At 46.1% G+C, this 21,642-nt stretch overlaps 1 protein-coding gene across 1 annotated transcript in view; it reads right to left on the minus strand.

Moving 5' to 3' along the window:
* Nucleotides 1–21,642, minus strand: part of LOC311310523 (cilia- and flagella-associated protein 47-like) — a gene marked incomplete at both ends in the record, with an annotated part of 62,160 nt that overhangs the window by 28,368 nt on the left and 12,150 nt on the right. The window contains 21 exons of the mRNA XM_084440032.1: nt 153–348; nt 705–797; nt 907–988; nt 10,816–11,025; nt 11,163–11,379; nt 11,546–11,692; nt 11,967–12,067; nt 12,581–12,791; nt 13,162–13,207; nt 13,499–13,584; nt 13,746–13,911; nt 14,049–14,134; nt 14,280–14,427; nt 14,543–14,620; nt 16,182–16,313; nt 17,192–17,314; nt 17,393–17,523; nt 17,621–17,865; nt 18,332–18,548; nt 21,154–21,250; nt 21,454–21,634. Of these exons, the coding sequence (XP_084296158.1) occupies nt 153–348; nt 705–797; nt 907–988; nt 10,816–11,025; nt 11,163–11,379; nt 11,546–11,692; nt 11,967–12,067; nt 12,581–12,791; nt 13,162–13,207; nt 13,499–13,584; nt 13,746–13,911; nt 14,049–14,134; nt 14,280–14,427; nt 14,543–14,620; nt 16,182–16,313; nt 17,192–17,314; nt 17,393–17,523; nt 17,621–17,865; nt 18,332–18,548; nt 21,154–21,250; nt 21,454–21,634 (2,993 nt within the window). The remainder of the gene's footprint in view (nt 1–152; nt 349–704; nt 798–906; nt 989–10,815; nt 11,026–11,162; nt 11,380–11,545; nt 11,693–11,966; nt 12,068–12,580; nt 12,792–13,161; nt 13,208–13,498; nt 13,585–13,745; nt 13,912–14,048; nt 14,135–14,279; nt 14,428–14,542; nt 14,621–16,181; nt 16,314–17,191; nt 17,315–17,392; nt 17,524–17,620; nt 17,866–18,331; nt 18,549–21,153; nt 21,251–21,453; nt 21,635–21,642) is intronic.

The following is a 21,642-nucleotide window of genomic DNA, read 5'->3' on the forward strand; positions in this document are numbered from 1 at the left end:
GGAATGGAGCTGCTCACACACACAAACACACACACACACACACACACACACACACACTCCCAGGGATAGAGCTCATCACACACACACACACGGATGGAGCTTCTCACACACATATACACACATATACAGCCCCAGTCCAAGGTGGGTCCTACCCCTGCAGGTGTGCGAGGGCCAGACGGTGGTCCTGGTGTGGTGGTAGTGCACGTTGAGCCAGGAAAGCAGGCGGCGTTCCCAGGGAGAGTACACGTTACTGGACAGGGGAGAGGGGTTGATCCTGGGGAGACCCTCTTCCTCACCGGCCCCCCAGCCCTGGAGGCCCACCTCCCTCACACGCCTCAGTACCAGCACCTGGGAAGGGGGGAGGTGGGGGTTCAACACACACTTTCCTCACACACTGATGAAAATGGTCAATGGACTGCATTTATATAGCACTGTTATCCAAAGTGCTTTACAATGGCCTCTCATTCACTCATTCACACACCAATGGCGGCAGTTGCCATGCAAGGTGCTAGCCTGCTCATTGGGAGCAATTTGGGGTTCAGTGTCAGTGACCGGGATTCGAACCGCCGACCCTACGGTCGTTGAACGACCCGCTCTATCTCCTGAGCCACGGCCTTCCCATAGTGTCATAGTGATGGAGAGAGAAAGGCAAAGATGTTAAGAGAAGAGAGAGAAGAGGAGAAAGAGGGTGTGACGTGTGTGACCTTGTAGGTTTGCAGCAGGACATCGGTCCAGGCTCGTTTACTGAGGGCGTCATAGTCAACACTACTGTAGTCTTCTGTGGTCTGCTGCTCTGGCTGGATGAGAGAGAGAGAGGGATGAGAGAGAGTGAGAGCGTATGTGTGTATGAGCATGTTTGATATGTGCGAGAGTGTGTGTGTTTGAGTGCGTGTTCATCCCTTTTACCTGTAGTGAGCTCCAGTGGTTCAACTCCTGCAGTTCTAACAGGTACTCAGGTCTGATATGAGACAAACAGGCTCCCTGGGTTCTAGCACGCACACACACACACAGACACACACAGACACACACAGACACACACACACACACACACACACAGTGTGAGCCTGGGTGTCTGTATGTGTTATCTGAGGAAGGCAAGTGCCTGTAGAGTGTGTGTGTGTGTGTGTGTGTGTGTAACCTGAGGAAGGCCAGCAGAGTGTGTTTTTGTGTGTGTGTGTGTGGGCAGGGGCGGTTTTATCCAGTTTTACCTGGGGTGGTAAAATGGTTGCATGAGGTTCCAGCTGGGGGGGCAGAGGTTCTCTCCCCCAGACATATTTAATTTTCAGAGACTTCATTTCCTGCATTTGGTGATTTCTTCTGCATGTCATACATCACATAATTGTGATGTGTGACAATGTAAAATCAACTTTTATGTACCCGTTTAGTTAACCCAGTCCTATTTATTTCTAAAATTAGTTTAAAGTTGCACTGAAACGGACGTTTGAGATCATCTAACTTCCGTAGTTTGACGTATTTCCGACGCAAACAAGCTATGAGGGTGGGACATATGTTTAGAGGAATTTGATTGGAACATTGACAAGTGGATGGGTTTTAAGAACTTTAAACAGATTCAATAGACGGATAGCGTTGATTGACGGGTGGATGTCAAGATTATTGGCCTAAAATCTAAGGTACCTGTTGTTGTCATTGCACGTGACCTACCGTTTTCCAGGAAGTAAGAAATTATATACTTTGATATAAGATTACAACAAAAGTAGAATTTCGATTTTTTTTTGGCATACATCGTTGAATAGGTGAACACTATGACCAATTATGTGAACCAAAATGGGACAGAATGCTTTTTTCATTTCAGTGGGACTTTAAGCTATATATCAGATAACATTTATATATTTTTTCACACAAGCAATAGACTCACACTTCGCCCCAAACTTTTTTTTATTTTGTCTTTTAATAGATAGCTTGTTATTGTCCCCTAACAATCTGGATACTCTCTGGAAAAAAGCAGGCACTTTGGATGAAAGTCTATCAGGCGCTAACTTTAACCGCTTCTCGCTGTCGTCACACCTAAACCCAGCCCAGCGCAGCTATTTATTTCCTCATAGAACGCTGATTGGCGAGATTGGCGTTCTTATAATCTGGCACAAACGGATCTCTATGGAGAATATATCCAGACTGATTTGCGAGAAAAACAGATTGTGATCTCGCGAGATCAGGATGGTCTCACGAGGCTACAGCATCACAGGAAAATACAAGACATACATCACAGTATAAACACACTACTGTATACTGTACAAGTCACAGATTTATGGATTCAATAGTCTACTATACACACAAAAAACATACACTACAAGTAGAATAACAATACAGCAATAATAATCCACCATCCCATCTCCTCAGCCCCTCTACATCCTTCACCCCTAACACCCCCCCTCCCCCGCCCCCTTTGCGCCTCCTTGCAATGTTTTCGAAAATGCCTAAATGTGGTTGCATCTGTCAATCAGTTTTTAATTTTGATATATCTAAAAGTTGAGAAAAGGGGCAATTAAGACCATCTACGGTATCAATACTCATATAGCCCACTCATAGCACTGGCTCTTGCATTCATTTCAAAATAGTGTGCATGCACTACAGCAAATGAGCGATCCTGTTATGCTTTTGACATATGAATGATTTTATAGAAAACTGAAATGAGACTTTTGTTATTTGTTTTAAAACAAACAACAAGGGAGTTCTGAGCACTCCCTTAAATTTGCCAGACAGAAAATGTTCAGGGACAAACCCGGCAGATATCCGGCCAATCTTGTTAAACAGAGGGTAGACTCTCAAACTATTATTTCAATGACTGATAACAGTGATGTCATATAAGTTGATACTAAAACTATGAATAAAAAGTTTGCTTTGTTTTATTCCAATCTCTGTAAGTCAGAACAGTCTGACGATGTCCTAGCCCTTATGTATTTGTTTTGACTTGAAACTCTCGAAGATTACAGAGGCTAAGAAACTACAGACAAATGCCCCAATCACTAAAGAGGAGGCATTGCTGGCTTTGAAATCTGTGCCATCAGGGAAGGCCCCAGGGCCAGATGGATTCAGGTGTGAGTTTTATAAGGAGTTTAATTATATTCTCTTAGACACCATGCTGGCTATGTTGAACCACTCGTTTGAAAATGGGATCCTTCCTCAATCACTCAGGGAGGCCAATATCTCCCTTATCCTTAAAAAAGGAAAGTGCCCTGACAATTGTGCCTCATAGGCCAATTAGCCTACTGAACTCTGAAAATTGCTTTCCAAAATACTAACCATGCGTTTAGAAAAAAATGCTGCCTTGCCTTATTAAAGAGGACCAGACCAGCTTGATTAACAGTTGGAACTCTGGTGATAATATGAGAAGGCTGCTCAATACCAAGTCCACAAAGACCCTGCCTTGGTGCTTTCTCTCGATGTCGAGAAGGCATTCGACTGGGTCGAATGGTCGCATTTATCTTATATATTGGAGGGGTTCGGCCTGGGCGATAACTTTGTCAAGTGGATTAGGGCTCTTTACAACAGTCCTACGGCAGCAGTTCTGACTAATGGGCTCAGATCTAGAAACTTGCCCCTTCACTGTGGGAATAGACAGGATGACCCTCTTAGCCCATTGCTCTTCGATCTTGCCCTCAAGCCTCTGGCCCAAAAATAAGATAGACTGCTCTAATATCTGATATTCTCATTGGAGAGAGGGAGCCTAAGATGACTCTTTACGCAAATTATGTACATGCTGGTGTTTCTATTGAGACCATAAACCTCTATTCCCTGATTGATCCAAGTCCTTTCTACATTTGGCATGTTTTCGGGTATAAAATTAATTTAGCTAAGTCTGAGGCAATGCCGCTGGGGTCTCTAACGTCTGTCCCATGTCTGTCAGAGCCCTTTCCTTTCCATTGGTTACCCTCTGGTTTTGTTTATTTGGGTGTGTTTGTAACTCGTACATATGGTCAGTTGTTTAAGTCCAATTTCCCTCCTCTTTTGGATGCTATGAACGCTGGACCCCTTTCCTGGCTGGGTAACATTGCCCTCATTAAGATGAACATCCTGCCCAGTGTAGTGGTGTAGGACATGACACAGTCTACTGACCACAAAACAGTTCTGTGATATTGTGGGACACTCTTCCTCAGATTGGAATGTGAGAGATCTTGATAAGAGATGCTCAGAGACACACTCTGTGCTCCCCTATCCCCCTTTGCGACGTCCTAAGGGCCACATCAAAGGACTCACCCAGAACAGGCCCAACTTTACGACCCTCTCACTCTCTCTCTCCCCCCTCCTTCTCTAGCACCAAGTAACCTCAGTACACCATTCTGTCTGGAGAACGCTCCAGAACATGCACGCATAACGAAACTAGCCATGAAACTGAGTCATTCTCCGAGTGCCAGTGTTTATTCTTCAATGGGGGACATGTCTGTGAATAAACGGGGTTTGGGGAGCGAATGGGCTCAGAGCAGTATTAAAAATTGTGAATCCAACGTGTGAGTGTGAGTAAGATGCAAGTGTTTGGATTCTATATGTTCCGGCCAATGTACTGAATATGATAATGTCATTTGGAATAATTTCCTTCCAATGTGTTGGTAATGAGATCGGATTAAAACATATCCTGAAAATTGCTGTTTAATTCTCAGACCCCCCCAAAGGTGGGGTCACGAATCAACCGGCCAATCACCGAACTGGGGTCACAAGCACCCACCCCCCGACAAGCTGCAGGTATTTAAGCTGTGAGACGCCATTGTTCTCTCTCTCGTTTTTCACACACTCTCGTGCAGCTCCCTCAACTACCCAGGAACTTCAAGTGTGTGCCTGGTTGATCAAATCAGCCTGTATCTGTGGAATGCTGAACCACTACCTAAGATCTCTGAGTCGAGACAGGGGCTTAGGAAAATACTCTTCAACAATCCACCTCTGGCGAGAGCAGAGGTTTTGAATGAGATATTTGCAACTGGTGAACTCTGAAACTGAACTTTGAACTCCGCGAACATCAACTTCGCGCAGCAATGCTACTATCACTGTTTCAACGGGAGCGCAGGCGCGCTGCCCCTTCATCAAACCAAGCGATCATCAGTCACGTGCCTCCTCCACGCTGCGAGCCAGACAACACCGCCCGGACAACGCGCACCCCTCACTGTAAGGTTCGACATCCATGCATTCTCTTTGATGTGGGGTGATGCTTAAGTGTTGTCTAAGCTTAGAAGATTTAGGATAGGCTGTGATAATCTGACATCATTCTTTTCATTTCTGCTGTGTTTTCATATTGCCACGTGTTTTTCCATCTATTATTGAATTGTGTTATAATATTATTTTGATAATTGATTAGTATAACTTCAATAAATATTATTAACTTTTGACCACGTCCGAGCGTCATCACATTATCTTAGGTCACTTGATTGAGTCAAGGACTCCGCCTACAGAATGAGATTGATGAATAAATTAGACTATTGATAAAGGTTATAAAGGTGATTTAATCTTAAATCCATTTTCCTTCATATTTGTGATAACTAGGGAAGTCCCGATACCGATCCCCGGATCGGATCGGGGCCGATCTAGGCCTTTTCAGCTGGATCGGTATCGGCCGATCCAATTTAATTTCAAGGCCGATCCATTTCATTTTTATTACTTCAAAATAATAGCCTAAATAAAACGGGTTATCACACATTATACCATGGCCTGGGTTAATACTATTTTCTGATTGGCCAGCAGACGCGTGTTAAAACGCACATGTAGTTCTGCTGAAGTTTAATTACCTATCTAAATTAATGCACCGGCTTTGACAGCAACCCAAATGAGCTAATCCCATAGACTGCTGGACCATTGCTAGCTAGCCATGAACGAAGTGTTGGATACTGCATATTTGCTGTGCAACGCATCCATTGTCCAGTTGTCAAATCTATTTGCCAACAAACTCTTTTTGATAGCCAGACACCTCACTGTCCCCAAATCAAAAACTGTTTTTTCAATTTGTGTTATAATGTTAGCCTATCACTTTGTAACGTCAGTCTGAGAGTTGCAGTAAAAGAAGCCAGCCGTATGGAAAAACGGTATCCGCCTCATTGATTCATTTACAGTATATATGGCATCCAAATATATCACATTGTGAAGAGGCCATTGCTGGATTCTAATACCCTGTTGCTTCACATGATATGACACATCCCGTCCTCGCAAATCAACTCACAATGAACGTAAGATACGACTGGCAGTGATATACCACGACATGAAAACAATACTTTTGGAGTTGAGGACAATCAGGTGTCTGGCTATCATACATAGTTTGTTGGCAACTAGGTTTGACAGCTGGACGATTTATATGTTGCACAGCAAATATGCAGTAGCCTACACTTCGCTCATTGCTATCTAGCAATATCAGGTAGCTACAGTCATAGATATATCTCACGTACAGTAGGCTTTGGAATTAGCGAGTTTGGGTTGCTAGCATGGATGTATTAATAGAACCTATTAATACATACATCTAGAAGCCTAGCTAGGTTGCTAGGCTCATTGTTTGGTTGCTAGGTCGTATCCAGCGTTGAGAGACATTGCTGAAAGAAAAGGTAATGGACACTTCAAAAACACAACCTGAAAGAATATGACGAATTCTGTCAAGCCCCAGACACACTGGAAGAGTCTGAAGCTAGCGTTTTGAAGTACACAAATTGTTTTAAATGGCCGATCACGCACCAAAAGCGTTTTGAGGCGAGTCAAGCTGCCTTGACGCTTCTACTCTGAACTTGTTTACATTTTGGAGCGTCAAATGGGGACAAATCGACAAATCAATCTAAATTATTTTAAATCAGCTCCCTATCAAAGCTGACGCCTGCAGTGCACCATAGGAGCGTCAAATGAGGCGAGTCAAATGAGGCGAGTCAAATGAAGCGCGTCAATTGACTCTTCCAGTGCGTTTGGGGCGTTAGACGAAACAAGAGGCTGCTTCGAATGCACATCAACAAACGCTACAAGAAAGCTTGAAAAGAAAGGATAAGCTTGCCAGAGACAACGCCTCAAACATGAAGAAGGTATAATATTGTCTCTCTTATTTGTACGGTACTTACTTACAGTAGGCTGTGTTTGTACTGTGCTTGTCTTGTTTGAGATCACTTGAATTTCCCCACAGGGATCAATAAACAATATTAATCTATCTTTCAATCTATTTATCTATCTATCTATCTATCTATCTATCTAAGGCAATGAATGACATGGGGTGTGAACAGAGACTGTTTTGTAATGCTGGTCAGAGTGACTGCATTGTCTTTCTTTACCACAGAGTTGAGTTGAGATTTCTGTTTTTTTATACTGAGACTGTTTTATAATGCTCTTGACTCAGAGTTACTGGTTAAATTGAATTTATTAATAATTTTGTACAACAAAGAAATAAAGCTCTTGTGTATTTGGAAAAGAGAGAATAAAAGCTATTAAAGCACAGCTTGGATGCAGGCCTTTTTCTCAATGTACAGGAAATTAAATGCTGTGTTTTGCAACCCCCCCCCCCAGACACACACACACAAAATAAGAGAAATCGGATCGGGACAGTATCGGGATAGGCCGATACCCAATATGAAAAGATCGGAATCGGATCGGGACCCCAAAAAATGGGATCGGGACATCCCTAGTGATAACCGCGGTATAATCATAAATTATACCAGTCATAGTCAGAGCTCTAACCCCAAAACACGCTACACCAGACTACTCTCCCCACTGCAAATTATTCCCATTTTGTTAATAAACAAGGTTATCAAGGTGCTTGAAGGCTGGATGACTTCATTTATTTGGAGCAAAAGGAAGCCCCGACTGAAGATGGCAAAACTCCAAATGGTGCCTAACGTGATCAGCTAGCAGCACACATCCAGGTGATAGCAGATTGGCTTAAATACCTTAAGCCTCAATCTGGCTCGACATTGAATCATCTCAGTCCAGATGCCCTTTGTGGAATCTGCTGTTTGCTAACAACTTTAAGTCAGTGAAGGACCTCTGTTCTAACCCTATCACTTTAAGCGCAATCAAAGCCTGGAAGTCTATCCGTACTATAGAGGGTTCAGTTTACATCCCTTCTTACTTCTATTCTGAGTGGCCCAGACTTTCTTCCAGGCTGTCTAGACCAGGGCTTTAAAGCGTGGCACAGACAGGGTCTATCAAAGCTAGATCTATTTGATGGCCAGACTTTACTATCCTTCCAGCAGCTACAGCAGCAATATGGCTTGCGGAAGTGTGATTTTTTTTTTTTAAAGATATCTCAGGGCTCTAAGCTAACATTTTTCACTAGGGGCACATGTGCTCCTAAATGAAAAAATTTAGGAGCACAGAAAGAAATTTAGGAGCGCAACGGAAAATTTGAACAGATTTTTATTAGCAACACACACATTAGGCCTACTGCCAACAACAATAAACAATAATAACCTGCTCACCATAGGAGCTCTCATCATCTCCTACTATACTATTCCCACACACTTCATCAGGTGCATTGGTCCTAATGAAGACTATACTATTCCCACACACTTCATCAGGTGCATTGGTCTTAATGAAGACTATACTATTCCCACACACTTCATCATATGCATTGATCCTAATGAAGACTATATCCTACTATTCCCACACACTTCATCAAGTGCATTGGTCCTAATGAAGACTATACTATTCCCACACACTGCATCATATTCATTGGTTCTAATGAAGACTATGGCCCAAACCCAATACCCCCCCTTAGCCCTAGCCCTTGGCCCTACCCCATTTTGCACGTTCACGCGTAGGGTAGTGTGTCCCATTCCTTTTAGCTTCTAGGGCTAGGGAGCATATTGAGGGCTAGTGGACGTTCAAACAGCCCTCCAAAACGAGGGTTTTCAGATGCTGACTTGAAACCGAGGGGTAGATGAAAATTCACACAATGCTTTGCGAACTTAGGCAGGGATATGAAACATAGCTGCTGGTGCCGTGAGGACGTGGGAAGAAAGCACAATATCTTCGCTAATAATCATTCAAAAATCCGTGGAAAAGCTTAGTTTAATCGTTATGACATGCATTTCAGGAAACCGCTTTTTACGATGTCGGCATTTATTGCGTTTTGATGTGGATCCAGTAAGTTACTGGTAGGCTACGGTGCAATGTTGAATCTAATCGAATCAATAGATTTTTGAGTGACAGTTGATTCGACTCCCCCCAGGCCTCACCGAATTCCTCTCTCCATTGGTTCCACTTTGCCTGGCAAAATACGATTGAATGGGCTTCATTTGTTTAACGTTACTGGCAGGGGCATTCGGCGCCTGCACAGTCATTTTTGAGTGAGGGCAGCTGAGCTGTCATCACGAGAGTACTGCGCGTTGCAGGTTGCAGTCGTGGGACTTGTAATAAAAAATAAAATAAAAAAAGTTGTGGGACTTGTAGTTTTGTATACAGGTGCGCGAAACTTTGACTAGTTTGATCCAATTTGCATGGATTTATTTTAGACGCAAAATGCGTGTGAAATAGTTGAAAACAGTACTCGCACAGTGTGCTCCTAAATGATTTTTTTCTGATCGCACAAAACTATTTGTAGTCGCAAATGCGAGTAAAATGGTCGCACTTTAGAGCGCTGTATCTACAAATCAGACATCTCATTAAAGACACCACATTAACGACCATTATACAACGGCTTGTGTGAATACTCGATTGTGATTGGCCAAGATGCATTCGAGAGGCATACATTATTTCTCCACAACGCCCGGTATATACGCCCAGCATCAAACATGTTCTAAATCAATGCGCAGTTGATACAACTGACCCAAACAAGAGCCGTAGCATCCCAAACATGATATAGTAGTTGCTATAGAAACTAACTAAATTATATGCTGCGACTTTATCGGAGTTCCCTGTCTAGCAGAGCCTGAGCCTGTCTGGTCCACTTCGGCCGAGTGCGCTTGCATCAAACAGATGTTTTGCACTTGACTGAAGCACATTCTACTGCGATTACGCACACAGTATTATTCTTTTGGCGATCTGTTTCCAAGACAGAGATAGATATGTATGTGAAGATGCCTATCTTGTTTGTATTTAGCCATTTGATGTTGCCTTTTTCTGCTGTAGAGGATTCATTTTCGTAAAATCATTTTCGTGACATGAAACCCTGTGAATTTATTATTTTAGAATTCCGGTGTACTGGCTAGTACACTGTCGGGAAATCTTGTGGTGGAAACGGAAGTGACACGTTTTGCGTGTCACAATATCAGGAAGACAACAAACTTGTCGCCCCGCGAAACGAAATCTACATGCACATAAAAGAAAGAAGACCGGTATTTACCTGTGTTGAAGCCATCCTTCCAGAAAGTAGTTAATAACAGTCCTGCACGAATATTGGATTATCAAAAATATTGAATAATATTTGAAGCCATCCTTCCAGAAAGTAGTTAATAACAGTGCTGCACGAATATTGGATTATCAAAAATATTGAATAATAATTGTGCTCCCCCAAGCATGCAATTCATAAAACTGACTTGCAACGGGCCTTCTTAAAACACACACCTTGTTATCTATTTCAATGGCATTCATTCACATTAGCAAATATTTAAAGTAGCATTTGCATTCCAATAAGTAAGACTGCAATGAACTGCAATGAATGACCGATTATAAGATTCAGACATTTCACGCTGCAAACGCACCCCCGTCTGTGCACTCTATCATTTTCTCGTGAATAACTTGGTCGGGAGAACAGCCTGTTGCGACTTCCGGAATGGCGCCCCTTTGGATGTAATTGGTGTGTGCTACCTCAGGAAAGCCAGCAGGGCAGAGTGTGTGTGTGTGTGTGTGTGTGTGTGTGTGTGTGTGTGTGTGTGTGTGTGAGTGTGTGTGCGCATGCATGCGTGCTACCTGAGGAAGGCCAGCAGGGCAGAATGTTGTCTCAGTAGCTGCTGGAGACGTTGGGTGGGGTCGGCGGGCAGCGACTGACTGGAGCAGATGCCGGGGAGGGGCGTGGCGGCGAGGTGGAGCAGCATGTCGTATAACGTCCTCATGCTCCGCCCCTGATTCACACGGTAGCCACACCCACTCCCCGGCCCCGCCCCCACCTTACACACTGCCCTGGGAGGGGAGGAGAGAGGAAGGGAGAGACACAGGTGAACTAAAACACTCAAGCCCAAACCCAGCCTGAGGTCCCATGACCTCACTGGAGCTATGCTTGTACTGAGCATGTGCAGGAACGAGACGGAGCCTGGTACCTTCTGAGCGTGTGCGGTAGCGAGATGGGGTTGGGTCCGCGTGGCCAACCAAACAGGCTAAACCACTTCTGGGCAGCTAATAGGACGTTGTGGTAGTACAGCCCCTCCTCTGACTCTGCCCCCGGGAACCCTGGGATACCTTCTCTCTGAGTACACACCTCCTTCTCTCCACCCTGGACACCACACACACTCTCACTGCGGCTGTCACATGCAGAGTCTAAACAGAAACACACACACACACATCATTTGTCCTTTTCAAATCATGCCACCAACAACTATATTAAAGCTAGAAAACATGTACACACATACACACTGGATTCTGGGGAAAACCAATTCATGACACACACATTCTCTCCCCCCCCCACACACACACACACACCTACCAGAGAAGGTGTGGCTGCTGGTGGAGCTCAGCACAGTGAAGGTGGAGGAGGAGCCAGTGCAGCGAGAGGCGGAGCTAGGAAAGTAGCAGGGCTGGAGCACCGCATCCCCCGTCAGCTGAAAACGCCCTGACTCACCACTGGCATGGCCTGAGGAAACACACACACGCGCGATACAGGTTTTACTGTGTGTATGGGTGTGTGTTGGTGTGTGTGTGTTGCTGTGAGAGTGTTTGTGTTGGTGTGTGAGTGTTGCTGTGAGAGTATTTGTGAGTGTGTGTGTGTTGCTGTGAGAGTGTTTGCGTTGGTGTTTGAGTGTGTGTGCGTGTTGCTGTGAGATTGTTTGTGTGGCTGTGAGAGTCTTTGTGTGCGTGTTGCTGTGAGAGTGTTGGTGTATGAGTGTGTTGGTGTGAGTGTGTGTTACCGTTCTTGAGGACGATCTGCTGCTGGGAGTGGTGCAGAGCCAGGTAGGGCCAGACAGACAGCAGACAGTTATCAGCTGTAGCACACACCTCCACCTTGAACCTGGAGAGGAGGGAGGGAGAGGAGAGGAGGGGAGAGGAGAAGAGAAGGGAGGGGAGAGGATGTGAGGAGATGAGAGAATGTGAGGAGGGGAGAGGTAATACCACTTTATTGGTCCATTGTTAGAGAGTGAGAGAAGACAGATAGATACATGGCGGGGCTCTATGCTGAGTGTGTGTGTGTGTGTGTGCAGAAGCCTACCTGTTGTTGAGGTGGTCCTGGAAGATGAGCCAGGAGCAGAGAGACAGAGGCTGGGGGGAGCAGAAGCTCACAGTACAGCCCAGAGACAAACAGCTGTCCTGGGGCTGGGCAGGGACAGTGCCACCTCGAAGCAGGCTGACAGAGAGAGGCTTCATCTTGGTACCGTCCTCCATCTCCACCTCCTCCACCTCCACACACACAGTGGTGCCCCTGGAAGACACACACAGGTCAGCTCACGCCCAGTACTTTGTGCGAGCTGCTTTACTCTAGTTTGAGAGAGAGAGGGAGAAAGAGAGAGAGTGTGTGTGTGCTGACCGGGGGTAGCCTGAGGTCAGCAGGGTGAGAGTACTGGTCGCGGGGGTGTCCAGGGGGACGGGGTTGAGGAAGACTCGAGGGGGGAGGAAGGCGATGGCGGGGGGGTGTATGGTGACGCAGACAGACAACTCCCTGTAGGGGTGGCGTCCCTCCTCCCCGTCCTCCTCCTCCAGGTAGAGAGGGAGGGATAGCTGGACCCGCCCACCAGGCACTGCAATACAACACACGCCCGTTTGAGCTCTTGGAGAACCAGTGAAACCTTTTTTACTGGTTTCCACCAGTTTTTGTTTCCAGATGAATATGTCACACACAAGCCCCTAGTAACCAAAACAATTGACAGCTGCAGGTGCCGGCAAGTTGACTCTGCTATACAGCCTAGCTACACAGCTATCTGGTTTGCTTATTTGCAGTGCAACATTATCCTAGACGGCCGACGCAAAACCTTTACACGTTGAGTTTGTGGGGATGCTGCTGCTCTCTAGAAAGTGCAGTCACATTATTACACCTGGACAGAAAGTTAGCTATCTAGTCGTGCCTAACGTGTGGCGCAGTGTTACTGTGTCTCCATGACAACTGCATACCTGCTGCCAGTCTGCCTGTCTCCATGGTGACAGCGATGTGCAGCGTCTGGGTGGGCAGCAGGGAGCCAGATACAGGGGAGAGGCAGAGCGGGCTGCCACCTAGTGCCTCAGTCACAGTACTGCAGTCAAACCTCCAAGACACTGGCTCCTGGGACGCACTCCTAAGCTCAACTCTCTGAACACACACACATACGTACGCAAGCAAGTAAGCAAGCACGCACACGCACGCGCACACGCGCACACACACACACACACACACACACAGAAAATACAAGAAGCAAGCATTGCCCAAAACACACACACACACTGTAGTTACAGCACAGGTGGGGCTGTCTACCTGAGTGTGCGAGGTGGACCCAGGGTCTAGGAGCTCCAGATCAAACTGTAGCCTGGAGGGGTACATCTCCAGAGGTCCTCGCAAGACTGAGAACATAGCAATACAGATCAGTCAGTCAGCCAGTCATTCATTCATTCATTCAGCCCGTCTGTCAGTCAGCCACAGTCAGTCAGCCAGTCAGCCAGCCAGCCAGCCAGCCAGTCAGTCAGCCAGCCAACCAGTCAGTCAGCCTCCCCATCACTCTCACCTGTGGCCTGCACCCGTCGCAAAACCGCCTCCATGGCGATCGCCTGTGGGCGGGGTGTGACGATGTGCTTGTCGCTCAGCGAGAAAGACGGGGTGGAGCTCGGGGTCCCCGAAGGTGAGCCCACGCAGTTGACGGTGATGGGCAGAACAAAGTCATATGCTGCCACCTACAGGACACATACAGTACAGAGAGGAGAAGAGTAGGGAGGACGGGAGAGGTGAAACAAGGACAGACGGTGAGCGTAGAGGAGAGGAAAGGAGAGGGAGGAGAGGAGAGGAGAGAGGAGGAGAAGAGAAATCTCACCTGTCTAGGAGAGAAGACCAGGGAGCAGTCGACTGCCTGGAGACCCTGCAGATCACACACATATTCATCTGGTCCCGCCTCTGGACCTGGAACACACACACACACACACACACACACACACACACACACACTGGTCAGACAGTAGAGGAATCTGATCTGATTCTGAGGTGACTACAGCAAAAACTTGAGACCAGAGACCCAGGAAAGAACCGGTCAGACCCACACACCCACCTGTGGTGCTGCTGGGCAGCAGGACGGTGAAGTCGGTGTGCTCCGCCAGCTGGAAGAGCACCCGGGCCGGGGCGGGGGAGCGGTTCCGCAGCCTGAAGGGAACCCTGCGACTGGACCCAGCACACACCCCCTTGAACAGGAAACGGCTCTGGAGGACCAAGAAAGAGAGAAAGAGAGATAGAGAGAGAGAGAGAGTTGGAGAAAGAGAGAGGTGCAGAGAAGGTCTGAACCCCTCCCCCACACACACACATCTACACACTTACTACATCGATGTCCACCAGCGGAGGCTCAACTGATCCACCCACCCTCAGCTCAAGTGACTTCATGTTCCTCAGTGCTATCTGCAACACACACACACACATAGAAGGGAGTGAACAAATAACGCAAGATTTAGGCCTTGTTCATACTTTTTTTTTTTTTTTTAAAGCACTGCCTTCTGCGCTTTTTGAGAGCTTTCTGTGCGAGTATTCTGTAACCTAAACAACGGGAATCATACATTCTAGCCGACATTGACTCAACAGTTATCAACCTTATCATCTGTAATGTCAACTAAATTAGTAATATTATACAGGGCCTACTATAAATAATAGCCATCAACTAAAATTATGGCAAAGGAACTGGTACTCTTTCATATGTATGTCTCTGTATCGTTTGTGACATCATATAACTCTGTGTAGTGTGATTCGTCTTGATTGGTCACGCTTGATCGTCTTTTTGCCTTTTCCCAGAGGGTTGCATGTAAAAGGCGCTGGCCGTTAGCTTGTTCGTTAAAAAGAAGTCTAGTGTGAAGATGGCCTTAGTCTACTTCCAGGCAACTGCAGTATCGCACGGACCCGAACGCACCCACCCACCCACCCACCCACCCACACACACGAGATGCACCGATTCACTTTTTTTCAGTTCCCGATCCGATTCCAATACCAGAATTTGTATATCTGCCATTACCGATCCGTCTTTTTTCTTGAATAATCATTTTTCATTAACTAAATTAATTATTATCATTAACATACACTTTATACACTTTGCACACAGTATATTTTTCCTGTATTGCTACTGTTCTGCATTGATCTGTTTTTACTATAAGAATATCGTGTATCTTGTTGAGGAGCAAAAACATAATAATTTTACTTATCAATTTTACCCAACGCATATGGCTACTTGTATATTGGATGTAGGCCTACCAATGAAAGAATCCTTGAATCCTACTTAGTCTATATTCATTTTCTCATATCAGCGGCAGCACCCACTTTCATCAAATAAAAAGTAAATGGTAAAATATAATTAGTAAAATATAATCTTGGGATGAGCCCCCCTGTCTGCCCTGCTCTCCTGTCCCTCACTCCCCACCTGGAACAGTGGGTCTCAGCCTCAGTAGAGAGAAACGGTGTCATATTTCATATGACACGACAAGAGTAAGGAGAGGGAGAAATGGAGTGTACAAATTGTCTCATTAATGTTATCAGGTCCCCTATTAGCTTTGGGTTTAAATACAAAATATAGCCAAATAGGCGCATTTGCTTTTGGAAATCCTCCACCACCGTCTAGTGTAACCAACTCGAGCAGCGCATGCAACTCAAGACTTTCACTTGCAAACGTTCTTTGCAAACTGTTTTAAACTTTTTTCAGCATAACGTTTGTTTTCGCATCAAACGTTTGCAAACATAAGCAAACGGTGTGAAAGGTAGGCTGGTTTGGTGAACTAGACGCTGGACTGAGGGAAATGTGAATTGAAGCCTATGATTGAATGAATGAATACCAGAGCTTTTTCACTTCATCTCGATCGGTAGGTGGATCAGCGACCTCAGGCCTCATGACCTCGCCGACCTCGTGAACCAGGTCTGGATCGGAGCCCGATCCCGATACTGGTCGGTCCCATCTCTAACAGACACACACACTCCTCACCTCCACTCTGGTGTCAAACTTGATGACGGCTGCAGGGTTGAGGAGCACTGTGAGCTCTGCCTGTCCCCCCACCGGGATCACACCCTCTGACGGGCTCACCACCATACCAGGGAGGGGGCACACATCCAGCACCTTCACACACACGTTACACACACATTATAAACACACACATTCCATAACCTTTACACTTCACATCCAGCACCTTCACACACACGTTAAACACACATTATAAACACACACATTCCATAACCTTTACACTTCACATCCAGCACCTTCACACACACGTTAAACACACATTATAAACACACACACACACACACACATATTCCATAACCTTTACACTTCACATCCAGCACCTTTAATCACACGTTAATCACACATTATAAACACACACACACACACACATTACATAACCATTGCATTCACATCCAGCACCTTTACACAAATGTTAAACACACGTTATAAACACACACACAACTACAAAACCATTGCATTCACATCCAGCACTTTTACACACACACACACACACACGTTATAAACACTCATACACACACACACACACACATTCACTACATAACCATTACACTAAAGTCCAGCACATTGACACACAAATACAACACACATGCACACAAATTATACACACACACATTATATACACACGCACAATATACACACACACTACACACATGTTATATAAATGTAAATGTATATAAATATAAATGTTTCCACTGATTGTAATTACTTGATTGTCAATTCTACTGTTTTTAATCTGTATGTTATGTATTTGTGTCTATGAATCTGTATGTGCTGCCTCTCTTGGCCAGGTCTCCCTTGCAAAAGAGATATTTGATCTCAATGGGCCAAACCTGGATAAACAATGGTTAAATAAAAAATATAATATATATATAATATATAAATATATATATATATACACACAGATGTGTAACACACACACACACACAGGTAACACACACAGGTAACACGCACACACTCTCTCTCTGTGCTGAGACCTGGTAGTATGCGTGGTTGTGTCCGGTGTTGATCAGCAGGGCGGTTCTGCTGGAGGGGAGGTTGAGTGGTACTGACCGAAACACCAGGTGCTTCTCAGCCAGGTGCACACTGGTCCTGCCCACCTGGGGGGGGGGGGGGGGGGTATGTTACTGTCTCTGGATGACCACAAATACACACAACACTAGTAAACACACACACACCTTGGCCAGACAGTGCAGGCGTGCAGTGTTGCCCTGGTGAACGTGCAGGTCAAAGTGTCCGTCCAGAGGAGAGCAGAAGGAGGCGTGCCACACCACCTCACAGTCCAGCTCACTGTAGGCTTCCACACACCCTGCAGGTACAGCACACACTGGTCACTGGAAGCTCTGGGCACACACTGGATAGAGTGTGTGTGTGTGTGTGTGTGTGTGTGTGTGTGTGTGTGTTACCTGTGGCTGGCCGTATGGAGAAGGCCATGCCTTTCTCTGTGATGATCGGTGTCCAGGTAAAGTCCGCCACCTGGTTACCACGGTTACGCAGTGTGACAGAGCCCCTGTACCCTGATTGGGCCAGCAGGCCGTGGGCGGGGCCGAGCAGCACCTGGGGGGTGGAGAGTTCCAGTGCCAGGGGAACAACCTTGGCCTGGACCAGAACCTGGCCGGGGTGGCAGCTGTTCACCGTGTACGACACAGACCTGGGGACACACACACACACACTTTGACTGGGACACACACACACATTCTGACCTAGAGACAAACGCACACCCACTGTGACCTGGGAGCACAAAGATAAACAGGTAGTCAGAGGCAGAGACAGGGAGTCAGACAGAGAGACAAGTAGTCAGACAGAGATACAGGTAGTCAAGAGACAAAGAGACAGGTAGTGAGACAGAGAGACAGGTAGTCAAGAGACAAAGAGACAGGTAGTCAGAGAGACAGGTAGTCAAGAGACAGAGAGACAGGTAGTCAAGAGACAAAGAGACAGGTAGTCAGAGAGAGAGACAGGTAGTCAAGAAATAGAGACAGGTAGTCAGACAGAGAGACAGGTAGTCAGACAGAGAGACAGGTAGTCAAGAAATAGAGACAGGTAGTCAGACAGAGAGACAGGGAGTCAGACAGACTCCCGTGAGGCAGGACAGACGAGAAGACAGAATGACTAACTTGTGGAAGTCTCCCAGCTCGGAGCTCTCGAAGACGAGGGGGAGGGTGGCGCGCGAGAGGGGGGGCAGGACGTGGGAGAGGGGGGAGGAGTGTTGGAGCTCAGGGCAGCCCAGTTCCAGCTGCACCCACACACACGCTCCAAGGTTGTTGAGCAGCTCCAGAGACCGCACACACACCGACTGGACACACACCTCCCCGAAGTCTACAAAGGTGGGGCCTGGGGGGGGGTATGTGTGTGATAGAGAGAGGGAGGGATAGGGAGGGGCAGAAAGAGAGAGGGAGGAGCATAGACAAAGAGAGATACAGAGAGAGAGAGAGGGAGAGAGACATACACACACACAGCATGAATTGTACAGTAGGTGCCGTTTATACAATGTGGACTGTTTGAATGATGTGGACTATTCGAATGGTTACTGAAGTGGGAGGGGGAGAGACTGTTTTCTACCGCACGCTACGAAGGGTTGTTTGTAAGGAATAAATTATTGATTCATTTTATTCTCACATTGATCAGAACTCTTATTTTTCAATCCGCGTAGACCTAATCTATCCCTGGTCTGAAGTGGCTACAGTTTTAGACTTTAAGGAATACGAAGTCACTACATGAATGATACCTTACTCTGATGACACCCATCTTATGCCGCGTTCCAGATAAGATTTGTGTGTGGAATTCTGGATAAATGTAAACAAGCCAATATGGCAAAAGCTTGAGATTTGACACTGTCAGAGCTGGCAAGTTAAACATTGTATGGCTTATTTCGCTATGCTAAGAAATCGTACGTTACATAATTTTATTTATTGACATCATCGACTTTTCGCCGTTTGCATGGTCAAGTTCAGGTTTACCTTAACATTAGCTAGCTAGCGCTAGCTATCTCTTGTCGTTAACATATTTGGGCATCATTACATACACATAGCAGATTGTAGTAGTGTTGCACGGTGTATCGATACTAGGAAAGTACTGCGATACTCTGTCGTCAAAAATGGTACAATACCCAAATTTAAAGTATCGATACTTTAAGAAAGACAGTGTTTTAATAAGAGCCGTATATATTGAGTCGCGTTCATGCGACAGTGAAGCCGTGTTTGTTTGTAAGCTATAGCGCTCTGCTTCTCTCTCCCAAGATCCCTGAGTCGTGGGGCAGTATGTGTGTGTGTGGGTGTGCGCGCGCGCTCTCTCTCTCCTCGCTCTCTCACTCTGCAGCGAACAGCGCAACAGTTTTCCTCATATGCATGCAGCATGTTCGAGAGGACGGTATCTAACCTGATATGGCTACAAGTACAAATGTCGACCGTCCACAGCTTGTCGATAAAGCGATGCGCGCAGCAAAATCTGGCATATTTTGCTTACAGAGCCAACAGTGAGGGCAAGCCCACGGACATTACAAAGCTAATCTGTAAACGATGCTACAAATCTATACAAACCAAGGGAGCCAATACGACCAACCTGGCAAAGCATCTTGCAGACAGGCATGCCGACTTACACAAACAATTCAAAGAGCGACAGGTTAGCGAATGTGATAAAAGATAAGATACACTCAGCAGCAACACCAGTACTGTTAGCCCTTCTCAATCCTGTTGTCGCATGCTCGCTCATGCCAGACAACAGTCCTTTGCCGCTCCATTCACTTCGCCGTCAAAATAAATAGGTGCTTTGAAGCTTCAAAGAGACCGCCACCACCACAGAAGAAGACTACCTCGGAAAAATAAATTAACTCGGACAGAACGCGTCTAAATAAGTTATTTAATGGTAGCGCCGAGGCTTCAAACCCCAGCATGTTTAAATAGACCCTTTTGCTTAGGTAAGTGAAGTTTCATGTTTATCTGACACTTGTAAATATGAGCGCCTCTCCTAAATAGGCCGACATCTATTTATTTTGACGACGAAGTGAATGGAGCGGCAAAGGACTGTTGTCTGGCATGAGCGAGCATGCGACAACAGGACTGAAAAGGGCTAGCATAGCTGCAGACTAGCTGCAAGCCTATCTCTCTGCCTAGCGCACGTGTGACAAAAAAAATCAATACCTGCTCCGACCTCCTAGAGCGAGAGAACTGTTAACCGTGAGACCATTATCTCTTCTGATAATTTGGAATAGCAAAAATGCTTCAATAGGCCTGGGTTAATTAATAATAATAATAATAATACGCTTTTCAAGTTCTTCTGATTATCTCACAGTTTGCAACAACATAATTGATTGATTTCTCCCCACACAGACAAACAAACAGAAGCCAGCACAATCCCAAACCACCCAGTCGAGGCAGCCTTCCCTTCCAGCTGTGTTTGAAAGCTACAGGAAATATGATAAAGACTCAAAAGATGCAAAAAGACTGAACAGAGCACTAAAGAAGGCCAACAATTTAAAGTTCCATGTTCTGTCATCTATTATACCATAACTTTTCCTTATGTTTTAGATTTTCACCGTGGTATCGTTTCGGTATCGAGATATTTTGGGCAGGTATCATATCGAAGTCATAATTTTGGTATCGTGACAACACTAGATTGTAGTGCATAATTGTTTGTATTATTTTGATTACAAAGTACACATTTACTTTACGTTGCCCTAAAGTTATCTTTGTCGCCGGACCCATGTGGGCTGCCATCTTGTTTAGAGGGCTGTGTGACGTCAGAGAGCGCAACTAGGAGTACATCGATCTGGTACGAGTTCACGGGTGGGAAGTTACGGGTTAGACTGCCATTCCAGTGCATTTTCACGTGTAGAAGGTCGGAAAAACCCGAGTTACGGGTTGCCTGGAACGCGCCATTAGACCAAAGTCATAACGATGACTGACTGACAGCTGAACTGAACTACAGCTGTAGTTCTTACCTATTACCACCTGGTAGAGCTGCTGAGCTGAGAGAGTGCGGCTGCAGTCTGCCACCTCCTGGCTGGTGGAGGGAACTGCATTTATCCCCTCTGTCACCTGGAGGGAGGGAGAGGGAGGAGGGAGAGAAGGGAGGGGGGGAGGGGAGAGAGAGAGATCTTAATTTAGGGACCATGATACACGATCTACCCTGACTCTAGACGAGGCATGTCACCATCAAGCTTGCGGACTGAGCATGCCCAGACCTCAAGATAGGAAGTTGACCATATAAGGCCTCGCAATAAGCTGACCACCCTCCTCACCTGTCTGGAGATGGACTTGGCCTCCCTGGCAGCCAGGGCACAAGTGTTGAGTGATTGGCTCTGCTGGCCGCAGCCCCACTCCTCAGGGCTCTGATTGGTCTCTAGGTCATTCAGGGAAAGTCTGGGTGGGAGGAGCCCCTGGGCTGGACAAATCCCGATGTCGACCTCATCCTCCACCTCCCTGTGTGA

Source organism: Borostomias antarcticus (genome assembly GCF_949987555.1).
Source record: "Borostomias antarcticus genome assembly, chromosome: 6".
Taxonomy (NCBI): Eukaryota; Metazoa; Chordata; class Actinopteri; order Stomiiformes; family Stomiidae; genus Borostomias; species Borostomias antarcticus.